This window comes from Mizuhopecten yessoensis, unplaced genomic scaffold (assembly GCF_002113885.1).
Source record: "Mizuhopecten yessoensis strain PY_sf001 unplaced genomic scaffold, ASM211388v2 scaffold6411, whole genome shotgun sequence".
NCBI lineage: Eukaryota > Metazoa > Mollusca > Bivalvia > Pectinida > Pectinidae > Mizuhopecten > Mizuhopecten yessoensis.
Window position 1 is genome coordinate 571,385 of NW_018406536.1, and position 26,932 is coordinate 598,316.

Consider the following 26,932-nt stretch of genomic DNA (forward strand, 5'->3'; position numbering starts at 1 on the left):
CATCCAGCATTTGATGCATGGATTGAGATGTACTACCTATGATGCATCTATGGTCCAAGTTTGGTTGGTCTAGCACTTATACTTTCAGTGAAACTAACTTAAACGCAAAAACTAAATGTTGAAGCCGTTGTCGCCGGAAAAGCAACACCTTAGTCTAGCTTCCGCTACTTCGTGGCGGCGAGACAAAAAACATGTGAAGGTGAACAAGACAGCAACCAGTACATGAAGTTATCTAATGCCTTACTTACTCTAACAAAGTGTCGCAGTACATATTTTATTTGTTTCTGTTTTGCCATGTCGAGCAGCGTTTGATGAAATTCTGGGAATCCCTCTCTGCCGACTTCTGCGTACAGCACAACAACAGTGTCATTACCCGCAGATCCAGGGTAGATATGGTCAAACTTGAAAATTGATGACTTTGGTCTACAAATTAAGAGATCACTGATTATGAAGTTTCAAACATACTGTAAGCTGGCACAAAAAGCCCACCATAAAACAATACCAATATTACAAAATTTATGTTGTTTTCTTTACCTAATGTATAGCAAAATCTATTTTGATGTATAATTTTTACAACCCATGTCAATTTAAGCTATTTTTGGCCATTTAGGAAAAACTAAACAGAGTTTCTTCTTCAAATAAGACTGTTGAATCAAGTAATACATTTTGCATTAATGTGAGCCTTTATGTCGTGTAAATCTAGGTCAAACCCAAGTAATATCATGTCCTCATTGCAAAGACTTCGGAGAGTGAGACTGAATCACACTAGTGGGAGCATCAAAACAATGGTGGCGATACCATTGTATGTATGGTGGAGGATAAAATATTACATAAGCTTTTAATTATAATATAAAACTATATAAAAAGGGGATTTTTTAGGATCAAAATGTATATCAGAAAATCAGCCGAGAACAATCCCGGTAAAAATTATAGGGAAGGATGGGGAGGTGGCGAGCAAGAGGTCTCTTTTATGTAACCTCCTTCCCCGACACCCACAATTGGACCCGTGATTGAAGACCCCATCACCCCTATATAACTAACTATAAGAGCCTCCCTCCCTATTCCTACTATCCCAATCAATTCTAACTTGAATTTTACAATTTCAACACTAGACTGATACAAAGAGTATAGCCAGTATACTAAAATGTTCTTTGGTCTACATAAACCTAAATATCACTGAAGACCCATTGGAAGGGTGCATTATCAACAAGAATTTGATGGTACAAATGATTATAATTGTACTTTGTTTAATTTTCCAATAAAACATTACTAGCTCCCTACTTTACATCTGAACATGGACGGTGTCCTTGTCGATGTTTTGACTTTGGGTTTTTGAATAGTAAATCATCCCATTTAAATTAAGACACTTACAAATCTGCTGCCTTTTCTATCAGTGACTTCACCTCTGCTGGATTACATGTAGTTTGACCGTGAATGTTCACAAATGCAAAGCAGCCATCTGGTGCTCCCTCAGCCAGCTGGAAATAACAGAAATAACAAATATTATCACCATGACGACCACAGTAGTTTGAACTTCATTTTGAGGTGTGACGCAAATGCTGTATACCAGCATATAATGGCTGGATATAGATATCATGCAAAAATATACCATATAACAAAACCTTCATAAATATTTTTCTCATATTTGCATGTTAACATATAATTTCATTCATACAAATAATCCAATTCCAACCTAGTTAAGAGACATATCTCATTCTCCATTCAGCATTTTATCATTTCAAAAAAATCCTGGATCTGCTTCAAACCAATAAATATAATGACAAACATCTTAACTTTTTGTGTGATTATATGACCTTGACAACTGTATGTGACTACAATAATCCTGACCTCTGTGAGTAAAGTGCCCAAGACCTCTGATGTAATTCTAATTACTCTTATCCCTGTATGTAACTGTTATTCATCCCATTATGATCTTGACCAAATGCTTTTGTCTACAATGACCTTGACCCATATAGGTGGTAACAATATTGACCTTGACCCCCTTTATATGACAACAATATCCTTGACCCAACTGACCTGTTGGAATGTTTCCACTGCTGGAGAGTAGATCCTGAGGGACAGAGAAAGCTGTAATAACTTCAGTTGCAAAGGGGAGATAACTTTGCTTGCAAACTTCAGGATCATATGGTAATATCCATGATCAGTTTCTGAAAGATAGATCAAACTCTGGTAAAAATAATTCAATTGATGAAAGGTCAAAGTAAGTAAATTGGTCAAGTATTATTAGTTTAAATGTTTTGAGGCAGACAACATGGGTAATATCACTTGTCTTATTCACAAAAAAAATAAAAAGGGGGATCTGACAAAAAAGTCTAAACTCCTTGTAGACTCTTTGGATAGAAACCAAACATTATAGCGTAGGCTCAATCTGGGGATAAATCAGTTATTGTGGTGTACACTAAGTCTGGGGAGAAATCAGTTATTGTAGTGTACACTCAAGTCTGGGGAGATATCAGTTATTGTAGTGTACACTCATGTCTGGGGACAAATCAATTAATGTAGTGTACACTCAAGTCTGGGGAGAAAGCATTTATTGTAGTGTACACTCAAGTCTGGGGAGAAATCTGTTATTGTAGTGTACACTCAAGTCTGGGGAGATATCAGTTATTGTAGTGTACACTCATGTCTGGGGACAAATCAGTTATTGTAGTGTACACTCAAGTCTGAGGAGAAATCAGTTATTTTAGTGTACACTCAAGTCTGGGGATAAATCAGTTATTGTGGTGTACACTCAAGTCTGGGGAGAAATCATTTATTGAAGTGTACACTCAAGTCTGGGGAGAAATCAGGTATTGTAGTGTACCCTCAAGTTTGGGAATAAATCAGTTATTGTAGTGTACATTCAAGTCTGAGGAGAAATCCTTTATTGTAGTGTACACTCAGGTCTGGGGAGAAATCATTTATTGTAGTGTACACTCAAGTCTGGGAATAAATCAGTTATTGTAGTGTACACTCAAGTCTGGGAATAAATCAGTTATTGTAGTGTACACTCAAGCCTGGGGAGAAATCAGTTATTATAGTGTATTGTAGTGTACACTCAAGTCTGGGGAGAAAGCATTTATTGTAGTGTACACTCAAGTCTGGGGATAAATCAGTTATTGTGGTGTACACTAAGTCTGGGGAGAAATCAGTTATTGTAGTGGACATTCAAGGCTGAGGAGAAATCATTTATTGTAGTGTACATTCAAGTCATGGGAGAAATCATTTATTGTAGTGTACACTCAAGTCTGGGAATAAATCAGTTATTGTAGTGTTCACTCAAGTCTGGGGAGAAATCAGCTATGTAGTGTTCACTCAAGTATGGGGAGAAATCAGTTATTGTAGTGTACATTCAAGTCTGAGGAGAAATCCTTTATTGTAGTGTACACTCAGGTCTGGGGAGAAATCATTTATTGTAGTGTACACTCAAGTCTGGGGAGATATCAGTTATTGTAGTGTACACTCATGTCTGGGGACAAATCAATTAATGTAGTGTACACTCAAGTCTGGGGAGAAATCTGTTATTGTAGTGTACACTCAAGTCTGGGGGTAAATCAGTTATTGTAGTGTACACTCAAGCCTGGGGAGAAATCAGTTATTATAGTGTATTGTAGTGTACACTCAAGTCTGGGGAGATATCAGTTATTGTAGTGTACACTCATGTCTGGGGACAAATCAATTAATGTAGTGTACACTCAAGTCTGAGGAGAAATCAGTTATTGTAGTGTACACTCAAGTCTAGGGAGAGGGAGAAATCAGTTATTGTAGTGTTCACTCAAGTCTGGGGAGAAATCAGCTATGTAGTGTTCACTCAAGTCTGGGGAGAAATCAGTTATTGTAGTGTACATTCAAGTCTGAGGAGAAATCCTTTATTGTAGTGTACACTCAAGTCTAGGGAGAGGGAGAAATCAGTTATTGTAGTGTTCACTCAAGTCTGGGGAGAAATCAGTTATTGTAGTGTACACTCAAGTCTGGGGAGAAATCCGTTATTGTAGTGTATAACAACCAGTTCATTTCCAGTATTTAGTAGGCTTTTGATGAAAGGGAAAAATAAAAAAGATGGTACAATATATTGCGAGTTTCTTTAAAGGGTATCAAGCTCACAACATGGCTGAATATATTGTTTGTCTGTCATATTCCCCAAACTGACAGTGCGAGAGGAATTTAAACTTGAAATATGATTCCATAATATCAGCATAAAGCCTGTACAATAAATTGGTTATCAAATCTGATCAATTATACAAAAGACGTCTTATGGTTTACCTTGAAAATGGACAACATCTTGCTATGGTTGTAATCCTACTTCATAATGATGATATACATGTTTATTGTCTGGAACCATAGCATAGAAAATCAAAGTAGAGTGTGTTTAATCAATTAAATCTATCACATATTTGGTGTTTTAGCAGTTTGACAGTTATTGCCGACTTTGTATACATACCTAAGGCAGTTGCTTTCGGGTCCAACTTGGCTATCTCTTCCACATATCTCCAAAAGGATTCTGGGCTTTCTTTTGCTATGTACTCACTGTTAATCAACAAGAATAAAATTCCAATGAAAACATGCACTAAAATAACAACAATAATGTTGATATATGTAGAATGAACTTATAAGAATATATCATCCTGTTATCATCAATACAGGTAAAAATCACAGGAAACTGGTTTTATCAATTTGGTCAGAACATAGCACCTATAATGTGTTATATGTATTATACATGACCACCATGCGCATGAATGAAGTGATTGTGACGGACATCTATCCTGACTGTAGGTTTTAATGCTGATCAAACTAAAAGAAATTTGATCTTTGGTTTTATAAATGTACCTTATAAATGCCCCATCCCTTACAACTAAGCAACCTCCCCTCTTACCACGTACCTTTTTCTTCTTGTCCGAGATTTCCTTCACCACACAGAATTATTTATTGATTAAATAGAGAAAAAAAATGTTCACTGAGATTGGTTTATTTATTTTGTAACAATTTAAGGAGGTTCTTCAATCAATCTTATTTTTCCTAATTGCTAGGTGCAAAGGGATCAGATTGTACAAACCAAATGTGAGAAATTGTAACATTGCTGAAAGTTTGTCAATGTAACAATTATTTATATTTCTCACATGTTTTTGGCGGATTTGTTGAAAAATGCGGAAAAGAAAGATTATCACAAATAAACATGTCACACATATAACTCTCGAAAAACGTAAGATCAATCATCCACTTACCTTGCTTCTAGTAGTAAGGGTGTGGAGTTCCATTTGGCGTTTAGTGTTACAGTGATAGGCTTGGATTGACCTTCTACCACGGTCAGCAGACACACTACTACTAAACCTACAGCTGGCAACATCTGTCAATAGAAAAATAAAGATTTTTTAAAAACTGAAGCCAAAATGCAATATGCAAGTTTCATATATCAGGTGTCATGCCTAACTTGTATTCATTCGCTGATATACACAGCAAAAAAGCTTCAATCCCTTCGGCTTGCCTCTTTGAAAATTACAAAGTGGTGACCCGAGCTGTTGTAGAGTAACAACATCAATACATAATTTTGTTTTCTGATTGAATTTATGAATAAATTTAAATGATACACAGAAATGACTGACATTTGTCGCATGTTAAAATTATCATTCATAGTTTTTACTTTAGCACAGTCAACAATTTTGTGGGCGGCCAAAAGAAATGTTTAACTGGAGTTCACACTGTGCTAAGACAACATTAAAACAAAATTATATTTTATTGTTACATATTGACTCTTGTCATTCCGACTCAAACACCATATGAGAAGTGTGGCAGACTCATTCACATCAGTTATGACATAAACCTTTGTGGTCAAACCACAGTACCCAATACTGTTATATACCAATGCTTCATTGCTTGCTTTCTTAAAAACAAAAACATAGATGTCAACCTCTGAAACCTCCAATGAGGGAGATCTCCCTCATTCCACATTACCAATGAGGGAAACCCTCATTCCACATTACCAATGAGGGGAGAAAGTATGAGAAATGTAACTGAAACTGCTTTTCTCAATTTTTGTTTCCCTTTTTATGCATCAAAATAGCTCCATAAACATACTTAATTGTACATAGGATTATAGTCCCCTTCTAGTGAAGAACAAAAGTTACTCTATAGATTAGGTGAGGAAACTTGTGACAGAAATTGTGTTGCTAAAAGTGGTTTATTTTCTTACAAGATAGTTTGTGTCAAATCTGTTTTTTGTAAGGAAAACCAGGGACAGTATATACGTATTATACGACTACGTCCCTGGGAAAACACAACCGCTTGGAACTGAGAATTCTACTGTTGTCTCCCCCAGTACAAAACAAAGGAAAGTTCTCTTTAGCTCATTCAGTAGAGCATAAGACTAAAATAAACTAGAGGTCCCAGGTTCTACTCCACGCATTGGAAAATAAGACACTTGCACTTTTTGCATGTATTCATGTAGGGACACTAAGGGATATCCTCACAAAATTGCTATAAGTTCTTTCAAAAATAATGTAATAAACTTCCTTATTCTGTGATTTACATTGAACTTGAAGTGTGGAGGGCCTATAGAACGAGTACAAGTGTCCTATTAGGTGGACTGAATCGTGAAACAGTTTTCCATGTATACAAGCACCGTATCCAGAATTGATCTCACTTGATCGGCTATTCCGAAGGTGCTAACTTCATGTGTTTAAGCAGGCAAAACACCTGATCGATAAAGTAAAACACATGTCGACATGATCGATTTTGTTTAGCAAACATGGCGTGTCTTTTTGACTACATAGTTGACATCAATAAAACTTCAACCAGACTTGCATTTCACTTTATCACAGTTACATTACATAAATATCGCACAAATATAATCAAAGCTTATTCGAAATGAAAACAGACTAGGCTAACTGTATCGACGCGTGGCAATCTGACGTCGGGGGGGTAAACATCCGTCCATATTTGATATATTTCTCGATTGGAAAATTATCATATTGCCAATTTCCTTCAACAAATTGTGCGGTATTTAACAAGAATACGTTTTAACTACTTAAAAAGTGATGTTAAATGAACGATAAGTCATTTTTTTTGCCAGAGAATCAAAAAGCCGGGTTTTACCTTTATGGAAGTCGCCATCTTGCAGGCCCGGGCGTGATGTGGTGACATACGATTGGTTAAAATATATTTTAAGATTTACCTTTCAGTTAAAAATAACTTGACGGTATATCGTTTATTTGTTGTCTGGAGAATATCAGAATACGAAAAACCCAGGATGACTGTGATAAGAACAATGACATAATCTGTGGAACCAGATCAAGAAAAATGCGCGCCAAATTCAAATATCAAACTTCGCGTGTTGTCACGTTTTATTCAACTTTAAAACAAGAAAATGGCGAGGAAGTATAAATTTGGGGCATGTTCGGTCTATGTTTGCACTGTTCGCACTATTCTTCCAGTCGTTGTAAGTCTTCGACCTGTGAAAACTGTCCAATATACACTATTGTAATAGGACGAGGAAAATTGATAAAGCGGATAGTGCCGGCGCCGGGGCTCGAATCCGCGACTCTTGGCTCTCCAGCCCGATGCTCTACCGCTGAGCTAAAGGGAAATTTCCTACAGCTGACGCTTGTAAGACAACCTAATTAATCCACATCTTTTACACTATTCCCCCCTTTTTCCAAATATCAACCCAGGTTCTTTGACTCCCCGTCAAGGGTCTCCTACCTTGAACGGGGAGGGTCAACGGCACCAGTTTGTAATAGGACGAGGAAACGTGATAAAGATAGTGCCGGCGCCGGGGCTCGAACCCGCGACCCTTGGCTCTCCAGCCCGATGCTCTACCGCTGAGCTAAAGGGTAATTCCCTACAGCTGACGCTTGTAAGGCAACCTAACTAATCCACATCTTTTACACTAGTGTCACCTTCCAGTTCTACACAGAGCATCCCTCCAAACACTGGCTTTGTCCAAACTGTCATTAGAAACATCCAAATTCTCTTGCCTAGTATGTTATCGACCTGTCAAAATTCACCAAAAAATGCCGCGTAGTTGCAATAACTGTAACCAATGGATCCATGCTAACTGCCTAAATAACACAAGTGTGTCATCAAACCTTCCTAGAGAACAAAGATTCTGTAACTTATGTAACTCTAATGATATTGAAGACAAATTTCATTTTATATTAAAGTGTAACTTTTATAACGACTTAAGGCGCGAGTTTATTAAGCCTTTTTATTACAAAAGACCAAGTGTTTTCAAATTGATTCAGTTATTTACTACTCAAAACATTAAGGAATTGAATAAATTAGGAAAATTCTTGCTTTTAAGTTTATAACGTCGTAATAGCTCTGTATAATATTTTATTTCATTTTTCCTGTAAATGTTCATTTCAGTATACCATATTTGATAAGATATTTGTATTATGTGTATATTGTGTAAAAAAAGATGATTGTGCCCGTTCATTACCTTTCCTATGTGATATAGATTATATGGTAAATTAATCATAATTAACAACGTCGAAACATCGACGAGTATTTTCTATATCGTAATATCACTGTCACTAACGTCAGGTGTAACATCGTATTCATTACACTATGGCGGTGTATTGTTTTTTTTACTGTTCTGCTAGAGAGTATTTATTCGTGACATATGTGCGATGCAATGTATGTAACTATATTAATCCAGTTATCATTACCTGTAACGTACGTCATTGAAAGTTATACTATTGTTATGATTGCACTGTATCGGAACCTTACGATGTTGGTGTATTGCAGTGTAAAATGCTGTTTCTTATTATATATTATTTTGAAGTACTGCACGATTAATGAATATTATTGTATACATGTATCATTGTAAATTTGTAATATACTGTACTATTTGTATGTCTACTCTCCGATGTGTGTTACACAAGGAATAAAACAATCTGAACCAAACATCTCGATTGATCCCAATTCAAGTCAGCCATGGGCTTGTCCAACGTGTGCAAGCTTAAATAATTCTCACAAACTGTACCGTTAGGACTCTGTTGTTGACTCCACCCTAAGCTCAGTAATTACTGATAATAACAACAATGTCAACAGCACTCCACCCTGGTTAAATAGCAACAATAGCAACATGAACTCCACAACCGGCTCAGGTTTACCATCATGCAGCTCTGTTGACCATGGCCATTTACATAACCCTCTTTCGCACGAGTCCACAATGCCCATTCCCATGGCCACATCATCTCCAGTAAACCCTAAAAGAAGATAAAAAAATCTTGAACACAAATGTCAAGAAAGCAATGTATTCCTTAAGAACTCTTTTAATAAATTTCCAGAGTGCAAAATCTAAAAGGCATGAAATCTCACTTTTAATTGAATCTGCCAAGCCTGACATTCTTATTGGCACTGAAACTTGGTTGAAGCCAGAGATATCGAACTCAGAACTTTTTCCTTGTGACTTTGACATATTCAGAAATGATCGAACTGAAAAACGAAGTGGAGGGGTAAATCAAAGTGTTAGCAATCTGTACCCACTTAAATGCTACTCTAGCATACACAAGTAATAAAGTTGAAATGATAGCTGCTAAAGTACACCTAGCTAAACAAAAATCAGTAATAAATTAATTGTGTCTTTCTATAGACCACCAAACAGAACCGACCCCCAGTATATCCTAGAAACTGTTTCTGAATTTAAGATCTCTCAGGACTTTCCTAACCACACTCTGTGGATAGGGGGAGACTTCAACTTGTGTGATATAGAATGGCCTGATGGAAAGATTACTAGTAATCAATATCCTAAGGCATTAAATGAACAGTTCATCTCCCTATTTGAAGATCTCGCATTGAGTCAAATAGTTGATTTTCCAACTAGATCAAACAACACATTAGATTAATTTTTGACAAATGTTCCATCGTTGGTCAACAAATGTAAGCCAATCCCAGGGGTCTCAGATCATGATGTTGTACTGATTGACCATGCCACATCATGCCCTCCTAAAAACCCCACCAAACGTAATATATTACTATGGAACAAGGTAAACTATGATAACTTAAAAGCAGAAATTTTAGAAAAACTGAAACTCATTACCAATGAAGATTTACCAGTAAATCAAGCCTGGAATATTTTTAAAACCACTATAACATCTGCCATACAAAGCCATGTCCCACAGAAGACCAAGAGGTCTAAATTCACAAACCCTTGGGCAAATGGAAAAATAAACAGGCTTTCAAGGCAAAAACGACGGGCTATAATAAGGCAAGGCAAACTAAAAGAACATCAGACTGGGCTAAATATAGATCAATCAAAGCAAATATGCAAAAAGAAACAAGATGGGCTTACAGTAAATATATGCAAGACATAATCAGCCCTGAGTTGAAGGAAAAACCGAAAAGGTTTTGGAGTTTTATAAATAGTAAAAAGTCTGATTGTAACAACATTCCTCCTATCAGAAATCCCGAGGATGAAATAACTTACTCAGACCCCAAAACCAAAGCTCATCTCCTGAACCACCAGTTTCACTCAGAATTTACTCATGAACAGCTATCTGATTTTCCTAACCTTGGTCCCTCCCCATACCAAAGTATGCCTAACATTACTTTTGGTGGGACAGGCGTCTTTAAACTTCTATCTGATCTACAGACTCACAAGGCTACATGTCCTGATCATGTACCGGCAAAAATTCCCAAAGTCTTTAGAAAAATGGGAAGAAAATTGGCAAATGAAGTTTAACACCAGTAAATGTTCTATTATTAATGTATCGAAAAAAAGAAACATCATTAATTATAACTATACCCTTCATAATAAGATTTTAGAAAATGTAGATACTAACAAATATCTTGGTTCACTTTCAGTTCAGACCTAACTTGGGGCAGACACATTCAATCAGTGACCAACAAGGCCAATACGACCTTGGGCTTCCCACGTCGAAATACATCTTCATGTACCAGGAAAGTTAAATCACAGGCATACACTGCTCTTGTAAGACCAGCTGTAGAATATGCCTCAACTTGTTGGGACCCCTATTCCATCAACCACATACAACAATTAGACAATGGTCAACATAGAGCAGCGAGATACACTTTTAATGAGTACGGGTCTAGAGATCCAAGCTGTATCACAAACATGATGAAATCATTAGATTGGGAATCTTTATCACAAAGAAGGGCAAAAGCTAGATTGTCAATGCTATACAAGATCTCGCATAACATCGTTAACATTAACCCATCATCATAGTTGGACATCAGGTGACAGACGAACAAGGGGGGCACATAAAATAAACACAATATCTACCACAAAAGACGCCTACAAATTCTCTTTTATTCCCCAATAACTATTATAACCTGGCGGCCCTGCAGGTAGGGCATAAGAATTGTACCTGCTGCCGCCAATTGCATGATCGTAAGAGGCGACTAAATTTGGGACCTTATCTCTTCTCTCCTTTCTAAATAACTTTCTTCTTCCTAATGTCTCCCTTGACAATGCCTCACTTTTGGCCATTTGTTGAGCGTTCGCCCCTGTGAAGAAGGCTTTGGGTTCTGTCCCCTGGCCGAGAATTTGTCAATGGAGAATATAGTTAATTTATGTGTCAGTATTTTCTTTGAGATGTTTAGATTTAACATTTATCAGTGTTGAATGACATTAACCAAATTTTGTTCCCACTTTTCCAGAATATTTAAGTCTTTTTGTAGTGTTTCTGCATCAGAGTCGGATGAAACAATTACATAGACAATGGTGTCGTCTGCAAAAAGTCTAACTTGGCTTGTGATAGAGTCTGGTAGATCATTTATGTAGATTAGAAAAAGGCAGGGCCCCATGTCTGAGCCTTGGGGAACTCCAGAGAGGACAGGACAGGACGAAGATATGGTGTTACTTACAGCAACTTTCTGACTACGGTCAGGGAGGAGATTTTGGACCCGAGCAATGATTTTTTGTTGAATGCCGAAACGAGTGAGTTTTAGAATGAGTCGGGCATGGTCGACTTTGTCGAACGTCTTTGAAAAATCCATAACGGCTACATCTGTTTGGTGACCTAGTGCTAGATTATTATAGATGTCTGGGGTAAAAGCAAGAAGTTGTGTCTCGCAGCTACATGTACGTTTAGAGCGAAAACCATGCTGGAGAAGACTGAAAAGATTATAGTTGTCGGCGTGAGTCATGATGCTTCTGGTAAGGATGTGTTCCATCAATTTACTGAGGAAGCAGGTTAGCGAGATTGGACGGTAATTTTGCGGTTTGTTTTTTGCTCCCTTTTTGAATACAGGGGCTACAATGGCAGTTTTCCAGTCTGAGGGAACAACACCGCTTGAGAGGGAACAGTTAAAGAGATCTGTGATTGTTTAAGGAAATTTGGAGAAATTTTATCAGGGCCTGTGACTTTCTTGGGGTCCAGGTTTTTAAGAAGTTTTGAAACACCAGGAATTGTGATATTGATGTATGACATGTAGGTTGCAGGCTTTTGTGAGGCAAATAGGTCAAGTTCACAGAGATGAGATAGTTTGAGTGGGACTGGGTTGGTAAAGACAGAGTGGAATTGTCTGTTTAGTGTTTCTGCTTGGGATTTTGGGTCAGAGTATGTTATGCCATTGACCTTGAGTGGTGATACCCCAAAATTATCAGATTTTTGTTTTTTAACAAAGGACCAGATGTTTTTACTTGGTTTGGCCTTGTCGATATTTTCCGAGTCGTTGATTATAATCGATTCCTCATATGCCCAATAACTTTGCCGTATTTTTCTTTGAATTTCTGTTTCATTATTAAAATATACCGGGCTTTGTAGTATACGCATATCTGTTGGTGACAAGGTTTTAAAGTTAATAGTTCACCCTGACGCTTATAGTGTGTTGATTTAAAGATCAAAGTTCCGTACATTTAAAATTCCTGATATATAGTTTCAGACGTAGCGAAACAATTTCACTAGGCCAACCCGCTACCAGCAACGTTAACTGAGGATTTGCAAATTACCTTAAAATTCATTTTCTGCAAGGTTAAGACTGTTGAGGATAGCAAATTAGTAATTTACTACCCTTCCATTGTCCGTATATAGCCACTATATATGTACACTATGGTAAGCGACACATTCGAAAATTCAAGAAGTCTCTGAAGTTCTATTTGAATGCGTTTCGATCATACACGTCTCATACTTCTCTATGGGTAGCTAAACCGGTTCGCTAACCATCAACTCGAATGATTTGTAGAATATTCATAACTTCCTTAATGCCGTTTATCATAACTTCCATTAAGCCCAATAACTACTGTTTTTGCATTTGTTAAAATTAGCGATACAAGATCACTAAATTATGACGTATGTGTACATATGAGTTATTTGTGTTTCTGGAGCTAATAACAATCGGGAGTGAATTAAATAGGCAGATTTCTCAAGTGATCATTCAGTCTGGATTTAAAAAGGCTTCCTGCAGTCACTACCAAGCTTGACAGGTTGTTTCAGTCGTTCACAATTCTGTTGGAGAAGCATTTTCTTCTACAGTTTATCCTACTCCTTGCTTTCTTCAGCTTTCACTGGTGTCCTCTAGTGCTGGTGTTATCCTCTAGTTCGAAAAACTCAGATTTCTCTACTATCAATTTAACTGTAGAATTCTGTACGCCTGTACCATATCATTCCGTTTCCTTCTATATCGGAGCGTTCCCTGTATGTCTTGTTTCTGAGGGTTTAAACTAATGTTGTGGTCCGATGCTGCACGTTTTCGATGGTGATGATATCATTTTTTGTAGATTGGATTCCAAACAGAACTTGCGTATTCTACATGTGGCCTGATCAATACTTTGTAGTCTGTTAGGAACGTTTCTTTGTCAAAGTGCTCAAAGTTCGTCTGACAACGCTGATCATTTGGCTACCTTTTAACACACATCCTGATATGTGCTTGCTGAACTTTAAGTCATTGTCGAATGTGACTCCAAAATCCTTTTCTTCCTTGACTTGTGCTATGTTGGTCGAGCCTCCGTTGATTGCCATTAAGTTTTTATTTTCCTGGTTTCTATGCCCCAGATGCATTGATTTACATTTGAGGTGTTGAATGATATCTGCAATTTATCAGACCACTTTGTGAGGTTGTTCAGATATTGTTGAATCAAATCTTTCTCTGCCACAGAACCTGTTTTTCCAATGATCTTTGCGTCATCTGCGAATAGTTTAGAGATGGTATTGATGTGTTACGGAAGGTCGTTAATTAATATTAGAAACATAATTGGGCCGAGTATGCTCCCTTGTGGTATTCCAGATTTTACAGCCTCACATTTAGATGCCTCACCGTGTACAATCATCCCTTGTTGTCTCCCGATAAGAAAGTCCTTTATCCACTCCAATGTCTTTCCAGTAATTCCGTTTCCTTCAAGCTCAGTTATTAAACACTTGTGGGGGACTGTATAAAAGGCCCTTTTAAAATCTAAGTAAATGATATCCACTGGTTCTTTGTTGTCCACAATTTTGCTGATAATTTCAATGACTTCGAGTAGTTGAGTGGTTGTTGATCTACTCTTTCTAAATCTGTACTGGTGTTCGGTCAGAAGGTTGTTGTTTTCTAAATGTTCCATTATTCTATCCCGTAGAAATGTTTCCATGCATTTTCCAATGACTGCTATTAAACTCACCGGACGGTAATTTTCTGGTTGTATTCCTGCTTCCCTTTTTACGAGTGCAGTTATGTTTGCCTCTTTCCATTGGGATGGAAGTTTCCCTTCGTCGAGCTATTTCTGGAAGATGATTTTGGTCGGGGTTGATATTGCGCTTCCAATTTCTTGAAAGACCTTTGGTTGGAGACCGTCAGCCCCTTGTGATTTTGAAACTTTGACTTTTTCCAGTTTCTTCAGGACCAGTTTATCGTTTATTTGAACTTCTGTTAACTCGATGTTATTGTAACGACTTTCAAATGATGGTGTTGTTTCCAGATTTCGTTGGTGATTACACTGCAAAAATATCTTTTTAATAGATTGGCTTGTTCCTTGTTGTCCGAAACATTGTTTCCATTTCATCCGTCAGGTCACTCTTGACTTTGTTTTTGGTCTGTACATATTTCAAACCTGTTGCTGTCCTTTTTCATATTCTCAGCCACTGTTTTTTCAAAGTTAATTTAAGCTTCCCGGCATGCTGCAGTAGCTTTATTCCTCGCCTCTTGGTATTTTTGGAAGTTTTCTTTCGATTTGACATGTTTATATTTAACCCACAGCTTTTTTTCTTTCTTTTAATGGCTTCCATAGATTCGTTTGAAACACAGTAATTTCGGGTCTACTTTCCTCACTGGTACATGTTTCTTCGTCATCCTATTTACTTGTTCTTGAAAGTAATCCCAAGCTTCCTGGGTTGATTTTGTTCCCATGATTTCCTCCCATGACATTTCCTTCAGTTCCTCCCTGATTTCCTCATAGTTTTCCTTGTAGTATCTGTAGGTAGTTCCCTTTGTTCCCTTCATTTCTAGGTACAATTGGAGGTCAAAAGTCATTACCACATGGTCACTTTTTCCAAGCGGTGCCTTAATCTCTACTCCTCTTACCATATTTTTATCTATAAAAAGAACACCCAACTAGATCCAGGATTGCAGCCCGTTGGTTTTGCCTAAAGTGAGTTTCATCAGTGACGCATTGTGTAATGAAATTATCTAGCACAGTTTCCAGAAATTTGTAGCCGTTACTTCCAATAGCGTCGTTTGTAGACAGATTATTCCAATCATTTTTAACATAGTTGAAATCCCCTACTATTAACATAAGGAAGATAGTTCACAAGTTTCCGATATTACCGAGTTCAGTTGGGTGTTGTTCTACTCGGAGCTGTTGGGACTTCTATATATGTTCCCTATAATTAATTTAGTCCAATCGTGCACCATACACTTTCTTGGAAATTTGATCTAGGAAAGTCATCTAGATGAGTTCCTCGCTGTGATTTCCTTATATAAATTATTACTCCTCGCCCTTTTGATGTTGAATTTAAAAACGTATCGTAGTGTTCCAAGTTGAACTCGCTTTCCAGTATATTTCCCTGGTTATTTTTCGGTAATATTTCCGTAAGCGCTATTATGCCGAAGCTGCACTTTTATTTTTAGAAATTCCTGATGGACCCGACCCAGGTTCCTGTTGTGTAACTGGTACTGGATTGGGTTCTTTGTCAATTTCTACTATTTTGTCTCCTCGAATGGCTACCTTTTCTCCTCTTTCCTTCCTCTCTTTCCACAAGGCTTGGTGTTTTCTCCTTTGTTCTTTTGTGTAGTTTCTGGTTAAGACGACATTTTTAACCTTCTCCTCCTGGATGTCCTTGATCTGTTTGCAGTTATCCAAAATTTTCTTCCTTTCTGATCTATTTTCGGGCGTTATTTTTGCTGGTCTGGTACTGTCCGTTGAGAGTTTTCCAAGTCTTATTGTATCCTTTACTTGTGTATTCTCTCTGCCTATTAACTGGAAAAGATGCATAAGATTTTCTATGTCTTCCCTTTTCCTGTCAGCTGAAGTTTCTTTGTCTGATTCTGGGAGGTTGAAAGCCATGAGATTCATATCTCGCCTGCGCTGATCATCCATTTCCCTCATTTTATATTTCTTACTACTTCATTCATATTTTTTTTATGTTGTTGATTATGTCCCCTTTCATCCGTTGGACAGCTTCTGACACCCTAGTAGGAATTTCTTTCTCGACTTTGTTCATTTTATCTTCAAGTTTGTCAAATCTCTGTCCTGTACTTTTCTTTATATTTTTTGAAGATTTTCTCCATGGAACTGAATCGTGGGAAATTCAAGTGACATATGTAACAGGTCCATTTGAAGTTTTTCAGAAGCCCAGTGTCGACCAATGTATGGAGTTCTTCTGGAATGTTACTACAGGGCCAGCAGTACCAGCAGTCGCATATTTCACACTGTGTAGCTCGGGTATACTCATCGATTTCCTTCTCACATATCGGGCATTTACAGATGACATCACTGCTGTCTTCTCGCGGCCTTTTCTTAGATTTGGGTGGACGCCCAGTGCTTCCTCCTCGCTTCGCGAATGTTGCAGAGTCAAGACTAATGTTTTTATTTGTTCGCCTTCCTGTTCTCAGACTCCTATTTCCACAGCAGATTGTAGGTTTCGTTTTATCACTCAATTTATAGTGCCGATGTTCACCACCAGGCTTTTACCCTGTGTTGAAACACATCACTAATCATAACGTATGTATCGTTCCCTGTGTGGCTAGTAGCAAAAACAACTCTGGTTTATCTGTTTTAGCGAAACTGTTTCACTAAATACAACAAAGTCCAGCTTTTACACAGAGTTTGTCCATGAATACTAAGCATTTATAGCTAAAAACAGTCGCTATGAATTCTGTCCATTAATCGTCTCGCCCAGACTTTTTTTTAAGAAGCTCTTCCGGGTGTATCCCGTCCTTGTAGAGACGTACGTTTAGTTGCTCTTGTTTCTTCTTGTTTTTGGATTTCTTAATGTTGATAACATCTAGGTGAAATCCTGGGGATAAAAATAGGTGATCTTTATTAAAAATTTTGATGAAGATATCAGTATTACGTCATCGTAGGCAGGGAGATATGCTGGTTTCCTCCGAAGGAACCTGCGTGCTTGCCCCAAGGAAGTTAGAGCAAGGACGTATACCACTCTGGTTCGACCCATAATGGAATACGCTGGAGCGGTATGGGACCATTTCCAAGTCCAATATACTGACAAGCTGGAGAGAGTCCAAAATTGGGCGGCGAGATAGTATGACAGCCGTGCTGGACTATTTCGGATGGGAACAGTTAGCTGTCAGGAGAGCTAGGGTCAGGGCAACATTAGTGTACAAAATCATTAATAATGTTGTGGAAGTAGAGTTTAGCCAAAAGATCCGTCAGGCCGGACATCGCGTTACCTGCCTCTGTAAATCATGTATGTTCTCAAACATCAGACCACAATCGTCACAGGAATGCATGTCTAAGGGCTCTGTTTCTGTTGCAGCGGTATTGTTGTATGCGGTTTCTTCGTGGTCGATTTGTACAGGGTGTTTACTCTCCTGGAGCTTAATGACATTAGCTGTTAATAGGACGTTAAACAAAATAAAACCAAACCAAACCAAAGCTTATCGGGGCACGTCTGTCCTGTTAAATTGCTTTCAACTTAATGAGGTTTGGTGGCTTCTTGTCGCCCTCTTATAGACTATGTCGTCACTTTTGGCTTGTCATTTAATTCGTCAGTGCGCAGGCGCAGATGTTCCGAATTTGTAGGTTTTAATTCCACGAGCAAATAACCATATTGTATGCTCGAAGCCTGTTTTAAATGGCGCATAAAATGTTGAGCTTCGTCGGGGTACATCTGTCGTGCCAGCGTCATGATTTGTTGTTCTGTCTTTGGGATTGTTAAATACCGTTAAATAATGACAATTTCGTCTCTGTGTTGGATCCTTACTGTAGTAGAGGTTTTGGTTTATAGCGATGACTGACAAGTTCCGATGATGAATTCCCTGCGTAAACAAGTCGTTGATTCGGTGGTCCTTTGCAGCAATGTCATCCAAAACAATAACGTTATTCCTTCCTAGGTCCAGAAACGTATCATTCTCCAGGTCTAATGGTACCCCTTGTATAAATTTCACTTCTGGTCTGACGGTCGTTTTGATGACGTCATACAGAGGCTGCCATCGTTTGTACAGCAATATAATCCTTTCGGGCGGTGGGCTCAGTTTAGTGATGTTGTCTTGAAATAGTTTTGTCACGAAATACGTCTTGCAACAAGAGCTCGGTCCCGACACAATCATCGTAAAGGGGTGTTTAAAACAGAACTTTTTTGAATATTCAGAGCATTCTTTACATTCCGTCACTGTCTGAACTTCCGGAATTTCATGTGCTTCTCTCGGTGCTTCATGCGCTCGTTCTGAAGTTCCATGCGCTCTTTCAGGCGCGCATGACGCTCCATGCGTTCCTTTCCACGCTCCATGCGCTCCTCCATGCGCTCTTCCATGCGCTTCATTCACTCCTCCATGCGCTCCCAGTATTTTGTCCGCTTCTGAATGACTTTTCTGTATATGCCTGCGTAGGTTGTATCGACTACAAAATGCCTTCTGACACCTCGAGCACGCAATACCACACATCTTTACACCTCTAGAGTCAGAGCAATAATGATGTGATCTTTAAATGTAAATACCTTTTATAACGTTAAACAAAATGCATTCTGGGTAGTTCAGTGTATGATGGGTAATGTATTATTATCTAATCCAATTTTGATGGTATGTTATTATATATTGCAGCTTTCACCTCGACACATCAGTCTACAGTCAACACCCGAACAGTCAACATGACACACTAATGCTGTCAGTTCGGTGCCTCGTTTTCTAAGATGAGCCTTCTTCAAGAACACAGACGAATACGTGGACATAGACGAGAGTTCTACAATATGCGGCAAAAAGGTTTGGACGGAGAGACAACTTTGATCGACATTTGGCGAGACATCAGGACGGATCCCTCCACAAATGTGACGAATGCGGTATGCTGTTTAGTAGAGAGGACAATCTACAGCGGCACAGACAACAACACAATCAATACGGTGGTGCCACAAACAGACCATCTCATGAAAACATGGAAGCTCCACCTAAACAATTTGCAAAATACGCTGTAGTGGACGACTATTACACTCTACGTGTAGTGAAAGAAACAGACATTCCGAAATTCCAGACAAAGGCCACTCATTACAAGATTGACTTTAAGGATTTGGAAGTGCGGGATCTTCCGGATATACTCAATACACTGAAGAGACTGTTCCAGTCTCTGATAGACGACATTACAGAGTTCATGACTTGGTCAGACTGTCGGTCGAGTGTCCGGAACTCTTCCAAGACGCGATGCCAGATCATCAGATCGTTGTGGTGTCGAAGGAACACTTTAATGCAATCGTTTACGCTGGACCAGAAGCTAACAAAACGATATATTTATATCACAACAACAAACACTATGACGTCATCACGAGCATGCCGGCATTTCTTAACAAAAGTTATTACTGTATGCAATGCAGACAGGGATACGACCACAAAGAAAAAGCCCGATGCAACAACCCGTGCGTGTACTGTCGTCAGCTACACGAAGACAATGTCGAAAATTGGCAGTATTGTTCAGAGTGTAACAGATATTTCAGGAACAATATATGTTTCGAAGCACACAAGAAACAGTCATCAACTACTACCGGTGTAAACAGTATAGCCAAGCCATCAACGTATCACTGCATACCAAGACGCATGTGTGTGGAGAACGTTAATGCAAAACGTGCAAGGACTATTTTACAGACGATCATCGATGTTACATGCAGACTGTGGAATTAGAACCAGACCGGACCACATCTAACGACGAAACAGAGGATCAATTCGACAAGAAAACAAAAAAGACCTATATATTCTATGATTTCGAATGCACTCAAGACGATATGCTGAAATGTGATCGTGGTTACAAACCTGGGACGGGGAGAAAGTGCGTCAACTGCAAAACAACGTGGTGCGGATCCTATGAACATACTCCGAATTTGTGTGTCGCCCATTAAGTGTGTGAAGACTGTAGGACTGATGACGTCACACACACTAGTGAGTGTAACAACTGAGGGAAGATCGAACAAGGTGGGGAAACAACAAACGAATTCTGCACTTAGTTGTTCTCGGAACGCAATTACGGATCTAAAGTGATATGTCACAAGTTTAAAGGATTTGACAGCTACCCCATTTTAAAATATCTGCCCGAAAACGCAATCTTGCCGGAGGTAATCACCATGGGTCCAAATACCTGTCCATCGATGTTACACAGTGCCGAATGAGATTTCTGGATAGCATCAATTTTCTACCTATGGCGTTAGCAGACCTCCCAGAATCGTTTGGGGTTGATAAATTAGCTAAATGTAATTTTCCACATCTGTTCAACCGGAAGGAAAACCAACGTACCCGTCTCTCCTGTCTTCCTGACATGAAATATTACCACCTTGGGGGAATGAAACCGGAGAAGAGAACATCATTTCTTGAATGGTACACTGCCCACAAAAACAATGATTGTGTTTCAAGAAGAATTACTGAAATAGTGCCGCTCAGATGTTGACATACTTCGACAATGTTGCCTTAAATTCCAGACTATGTTTAAAGAGATGACGGTTCATGATGGAAATCAAGGCATCGATCCTTTTGAACGATGCATCACCATAGCATCCGCATGTAATTTGGTATACAGGACCAACTTCCTTCAGCCGGAAAGTAATGGAACCATACCACCTCACGGGTATCATATTATGATGTCGCATCTCTGTACCCCTACATCAACAAAGTGGAAAAGTTCCACTAGGCCACCCCCAAATTATAACGGAAAACTTTCAAGATATCGACGCTAACGAAGGACTGATTAACTGTAAGATACTCCCTCCTAAAGGTTTACATATACCCGTACTTCCATACGCAACAGATGGAAAACTGTTGTTCCCTCTCTGTCGAACGTGCGCCGAGACTACATCACAAACGGATGTGACCATGATGAGGAGGGGAGAGCCATCACATACACCTAGGTGACCGACGAGTTGAAAACGGCTTTTGGAAAAGGGTACAAACTTTCGAAGATGTACGACGTATGGCATTTCGATCGCGTCGCCCAGTACGATACCAAATAAAAAAACTGGGGGAATTTTTACAGAGTACGTAAACACCCCTCTGAAGCTGAAACAGGAAGCCAGTGGGTGGCCAAAATGGTAACGCACAGATCAACAGAAGGAAAAATACATATGTGACTACCTTGAAAAAGAAGGGATACTGTTGGACAAGAATAGCTCGAGAAAAATCCCGGGTCGAGAAGGCTTGCCAAACACATGCTCAACAGGTATACTTTATTATTGCTGTCTCTTCGTCTTACATTTAATTACGTCAGATGTTATAATAAAACAACAATACATACATTGCATATCTCCTAATGAAAGTAATGGTATACATGTATGCATTTTTTAAAAACATATTTGTATTCGTTTTCTGCTAACACTTTAAAACGTTCTTCTATTTTCAGTTTCTGGGGTAAATTCGGTCAAAGGACAGATATGGTACAGTCGACCTACATTTCCGATAGAAACATCTATTTCGACATGATGACCAGTGACAGTCAAACCATCAAGGATGTAAAGTTTGTCTGCGATGACATGGTACGGATTGACTGGTCGTACGCAAACGATTTCATCGAAGCTTCGGACGCACAAACTTGATTGTCGCAGCGTACACGACCGCCCAAGCTCGTCTCAAACTCTATAGTTACCTTGAACGACTAGACACACGTGTCCTCTACTGTGACACTGACTCTGTAATATTCACAGTTTGTCCTGGTCAGAGGGCGATTTGACCGCTAAAGAGGAAGGAATCGACGTCACAGCCTTTGTAACTGGTGGGCCCAAAAACTACGCCTATAACATTGCAACACCCAACAAAGAGGGAAATACCTCGTGTTGCAAAGGACGTGGGGTCATGCTGAATTACAAAAAATCTTTAGACATTAACTTTGACGTGGTGAAGGAAATGGTAACTGGAAAAAGAAACGCGTGACAGTGCTTGACGAGCACAAAATATGTAGAAACAAAACAAACTGCCAGATCATCACAAAAACAGAAGAAAAAGAATACAAAATTGTTTTCGACAAACGAGTCATTACTGACAATTACATCACTGTGCCTTATGGAATGTAAACATGGTATTGATGTGTATCAAATGTAATATTGGACAGTTATGCAGTGATAATTCAATATCCATTTAGTGTTGTGGAAGGTTTCGTCCTGCTTTTTTGTTATGTAAATATTTCTTCATAATAGTTCTCGCTATTATTAACAATATTTGATCATGATGTAACACTTTTTTTCTTGTTTGTTGTTGTTGTTGTTGTTGTTGTTGTTGTAAGATATATCATACATGATTATTATGCTCCAATGGAATCCGTTGGTGTGAACTTGGATGTAGTTATATATGATATTAAGTATTAAAGTCATTATTATTATGTCACATATGATCTGTAATAAAGAGCGATATTTAACTCCTCTATGCATGTTTCATAATTAATAAAAACTGAATTTGATATTTTCAGTTTGTTTCATTTGTTTTTAATTAAGACAGCTTCTATCGTTACATTATCAATGCATATCTTTAGCAGTAAGAATTAGAGACGGATTATCACGGCGTTAACAAAACAATTTGTCGCCTGATAACGCAATGTCTTTTGCCAATTCGTCATTGTCATTTCTGTTGGATCAAAGGATATACCTGTTATGACTACGTGTTGAAATTGTCCTTTAAATGTTGATTTAGAAAGAGGGTCAAGGTAGACTTATGCATAATTCGGTTACGGATAATTAAGTTAGACAAAGTGGATCTTTTACAAATAGCCACTTGTAAATTTAATTGACACATTGGACCCATTGGACCTAAGAGAGGGTCAGGGTAATGTATTAAAAAGCCCGACAAAGAGCCAAACAAAACACACTGAGAATAGAATTGTGAGAATAATTGTTTTCCCAGTTGACAATTATCCACCAGCCCGTGGTATTCCTAACAGAACTTGACAAACTCGGTATGACACTCTTCTGGCCGGTCTGTTTTGTGTCCATCTGAAGATGATTTATTAAAGACCTTATCAGGACTGTAAAACAAAAACCATGAAGAGTCCTTTAATTTCACTTCCAAATACATCAACGCTGTGCTGTCTATAAAATAAAATGATCGACAACGTCGATACAAAAACACCTAGAACTCTAAATCAAACTCAACGAAATCTTCTACATCAGCTGATTTCATCGATCTAGACTAACAATATGATCTACACGGACAGTTTACTACTAAGCGGGACAATTTAGATTTTTCGATGGCGAACTTTCCTTTTCTTGACAGTAACATCCCTGTTATTTTAGGTTTCTTGGTTAAGAGGTTGCGCCGGTACTTGAGTTTAACCTAGATTTACATACCCTTCTGAAGCTGGTACTTTTCTCAAGGGTTTTTAATATCTCCCTTGTTCTAGTGTCATATTGTTATTGATTTTTAGGTCGAATTACGGTTGTGACCTTGAAAGTGGGTCAACGTTGAACTTTGTGATAAAATAGACTACTGCCAAATGACACAGACCTGACATACTTAGAATTATGTAAGGACACAAACTATAGGGAGTGCATAGGTCTACTGCAGGCAGGGCTAAGGATATTGACAATACTCGATGATTGTCATTGGTGCTGCAATGATTGTCAACAAAGCAATGTGAAACGTATGGACAGACAAAGAAATAGATTTTATAGAGAAGACGGAAACAAAAATGCGAAAGGGAGGGAGAAATGGTGACCAAAATTAATAAATATGAAGTGGACAACATAGTAAGGTGACAGTAAGATAAAAAACAGAGTCACCAAGACATTGAGAAATTTCACAGGAACAAAATCAAGGATAGTCCAGGGCCCGTATTCATGAAACCGTTCTCGTGCTCAAGCATGAATTTTGTGCTCAAGCTGGATTTCTTATTCCCGCTATAAATTAAGAAGAAAATCTTATTTTGTCAATGATTTGGGATACCATTGAAGAGACTAAAAGCAGAACACTGTTTTCAATATTTTTACATTTGACTTTTTGATCGTTTGATATGATTTAAGCGACTTTCAAGAAAGTTGGTTTGAACACAGAATCCATGCCGGAGTACGAGAACGGTTTAATGAATACGGGTCAGGTAATAAAGAAATACAAGAGAGAAATAAAAATAACATACAAACTAAAGACTGAAAAGAGAGAAAAGAAATAATATACATAAAGCACACAGAATGGTAAGAATAATCAGGTCGAAAAGTAAATTAAAGGATGAACAACTTATTTAAGGGTTAACTCAACACATACAGGTTGAAGTCGGCATAATAAAACTAACCAAATTGGATAGATTTGGTTTTATTTTCTTTAACGTCCCATGACTGCTAATGTCATTTAAGGACGTGCGTGGTAGAAAGATGGGTCAAATTAAAATGTCAATATCGAAATAAATCTAAAGTAGACTGTAGGCATTCCTATAGGAACAAATTGTGTCCCTCTTCTGACCGATTTATTCATGTTGAGCTTATAAAGACTGATAACAAAAATATAGCCAAGTCCTATAATTTCATATTCCGATATATATCGACGATGTGCTGTCATTGAATAACAAGAAATCCATTGACCACATCGACTGTATATACCCTCCAGACCTAGAAATCAGGAACACCACATGCGCTTTTACTTTAGCCGTTTTCCTTTACTTGTCCTTACTTGCCAACAGGAACGGGACGAGTTTGACTTCCCTATCGCGGGTTTTCCTTTCTTGATAGTATCATCCCTGCGCGTCATGTCGCAGTTGATTCGGTACTCAAGAGCTTGCTCCGAATATCATGACTTCCGTGATATATGTCAACTGCTAACGGACAAACTTACAACACAGAGTTTTCAGAGAAGCAGGTTGATGAAGACTATGGAAAAGTTTTATGGCCGCTATCAGGATCTCATAGGGAAATATGCTCTTTCTTTGTGTAATATAAAGGTCTATGTTTCTGATTATGCTCATTTTGTTTTCACTACCCGGGTTCTCGATGTGATATCACTCGGATTCGACTTAGATTTACATGGCGGTTGTCGTTGATGAAGCAGAAGACTCTTCGAAAATATGTGTTCTTCCGTTTTCAAGGGTCTCTATGTAAATCGTTTCTTTGTTCATATTTTGCACTAGTTTTATCGATTTTTAGTTCGAAGTNTTTTTTTTTTTTTTTTTTTTTTTTTTTTTTTTTTTTATAATAGGAAAACACGGATTCGAAATTACGAAAAAAGACCCGAGTGAACCACTGGAAATACTTCAAATATATTTCAAGAAATGACGAAACGTCAGAAATGAAGAACTGTGTTAACATACAATCAACACCGCTACTGGATAATTGGATGTATTAAAATCGCACAGAAGGAGGAAACAAAACAAAAAGGCTAAGCAACATTTGGGCAGACCAATAAAACAGGCACTAATTATGGTTAATTTGAGCACGAGTCTTTGGCTACAAACAAGTTGCAAAACGCTTAGAGACAAAAATCCCCTACATATCATTTAACCAATAAGGACCAATCTAACCATTAATCAAGCATATCGGTCTTAGTATGAAGGAATCTGGAGATCAGATATTGTTCAACTGCAATGGAACACAAACATATTTCCACTTATATTCAAATAGGAACTGAACAGAAATTGGAAGACAAGAACTATCAATAGCAGTTAGCAATGTGAATATAATACAGTATACTTTGCGATCGTGCCCAAACTTCAATGGACCATCATATACCTACAAAAGGAGATATCCAAGGAACCAGTAGACATCAACATAGCGAGAGCAATATAAAAGAAATCTACACAAACTGTAGTACATAAGTACATATGTCAAGGTAGGCAATAAAGTCCAACACTTAAATAACAAAGAAAAATGTGAGGTAACCGCTAAGGATACAAAAAAAACACCCCACAGAACAATTTTGGAATAACGCAAGCCACAGTACAAAAACAGGCAGGGATGTCATTTTGTATGTAAAATCGATAAAATAAGGGGGAAATACGAACAGAGGAAAACATTAATTAGGGACCAGTGACAACTACAAGGAAAAAAGGACGAGGATAATGAAAACAGTTTAGCGGATGTATTTAATAGAACCAGCCAATATGAAACTACACCTTCAGAAATCAATAGTAATACAAGAGGCCCAAGAGGGCCTGTATCGCTCACCTGAATATTTAAGCAGTCATAGCAAAATATTCTCATTAAATATTATATTGCACTAAAAATATTTCCCTCGCAAACTTTGTTGGCTCCATCTGTTGAAACTACCAGCAAAATATTATTATAAGATTCTATGCTTTTTGATTCTTCTTCAGAAGTTGCTGACATATTTTTCCCTGTGATCTTGTAAGTAGGTCAATGTCATTTTCCTCCTCTATTCCAAAAAGCTACCAGCCAAATCATATGAATCCATTCCTTTTAGTTCTCAAGAACAAATCCATTAAAAT

At 38.1% G+C, this 26,932-nt stretch overlaps 1 protein-coding gene across 2 annotated transcripts in view; it reads right to left on the reverse strand.

Moving 5' to 3' along the window:
• Window positions 1-7,121, reverse strand: part of LOC110452121 (UDP-glucose:glycoprotein glucosyltransferase 1-like) — a 30,299-nt gene extending 23,178 nt beyond the window's left edge. The window contains exons 1-6 of one of the 2 annotated variants that reach the window (XM_021500458.1): window positions 7,090-7,121; window positions 5,223-5,344; window positions 4,442-4,527; window positions 2,038-2,168; window positions 1,372-1,478; window positions 249-423 (exon numbers count right to left, since the gene is read on the reverse strand). In XM_021500458.1, the coding sequence (XP_021356133.1) occupies window positions 249-423; window positions 1,372-1,478; window positions 2,038-2,168; window positions 4,442-4,527; window positions 5,223-5,344; window positions 7,090-7,107 (639 nt within the window). In that variant the 5' untranslated portion in view covers window positions 7,108-7,121. Of the gene's footprint in view, window positions 1-248; window positions 424-1,371; window positions 1,479-2,037; window positions 2,169-4,441; window positions 4,528-5,222; window positions 5,345-6,873; window positions 6,954-7,089 lie in introns of those variants that run through there. The other variant, XM_021500459.1, reaches the window with a different exon arrangement.
• Between the last annotated feature and the right edge of the window lie 19,811 nt (window positions 7,122-26,932).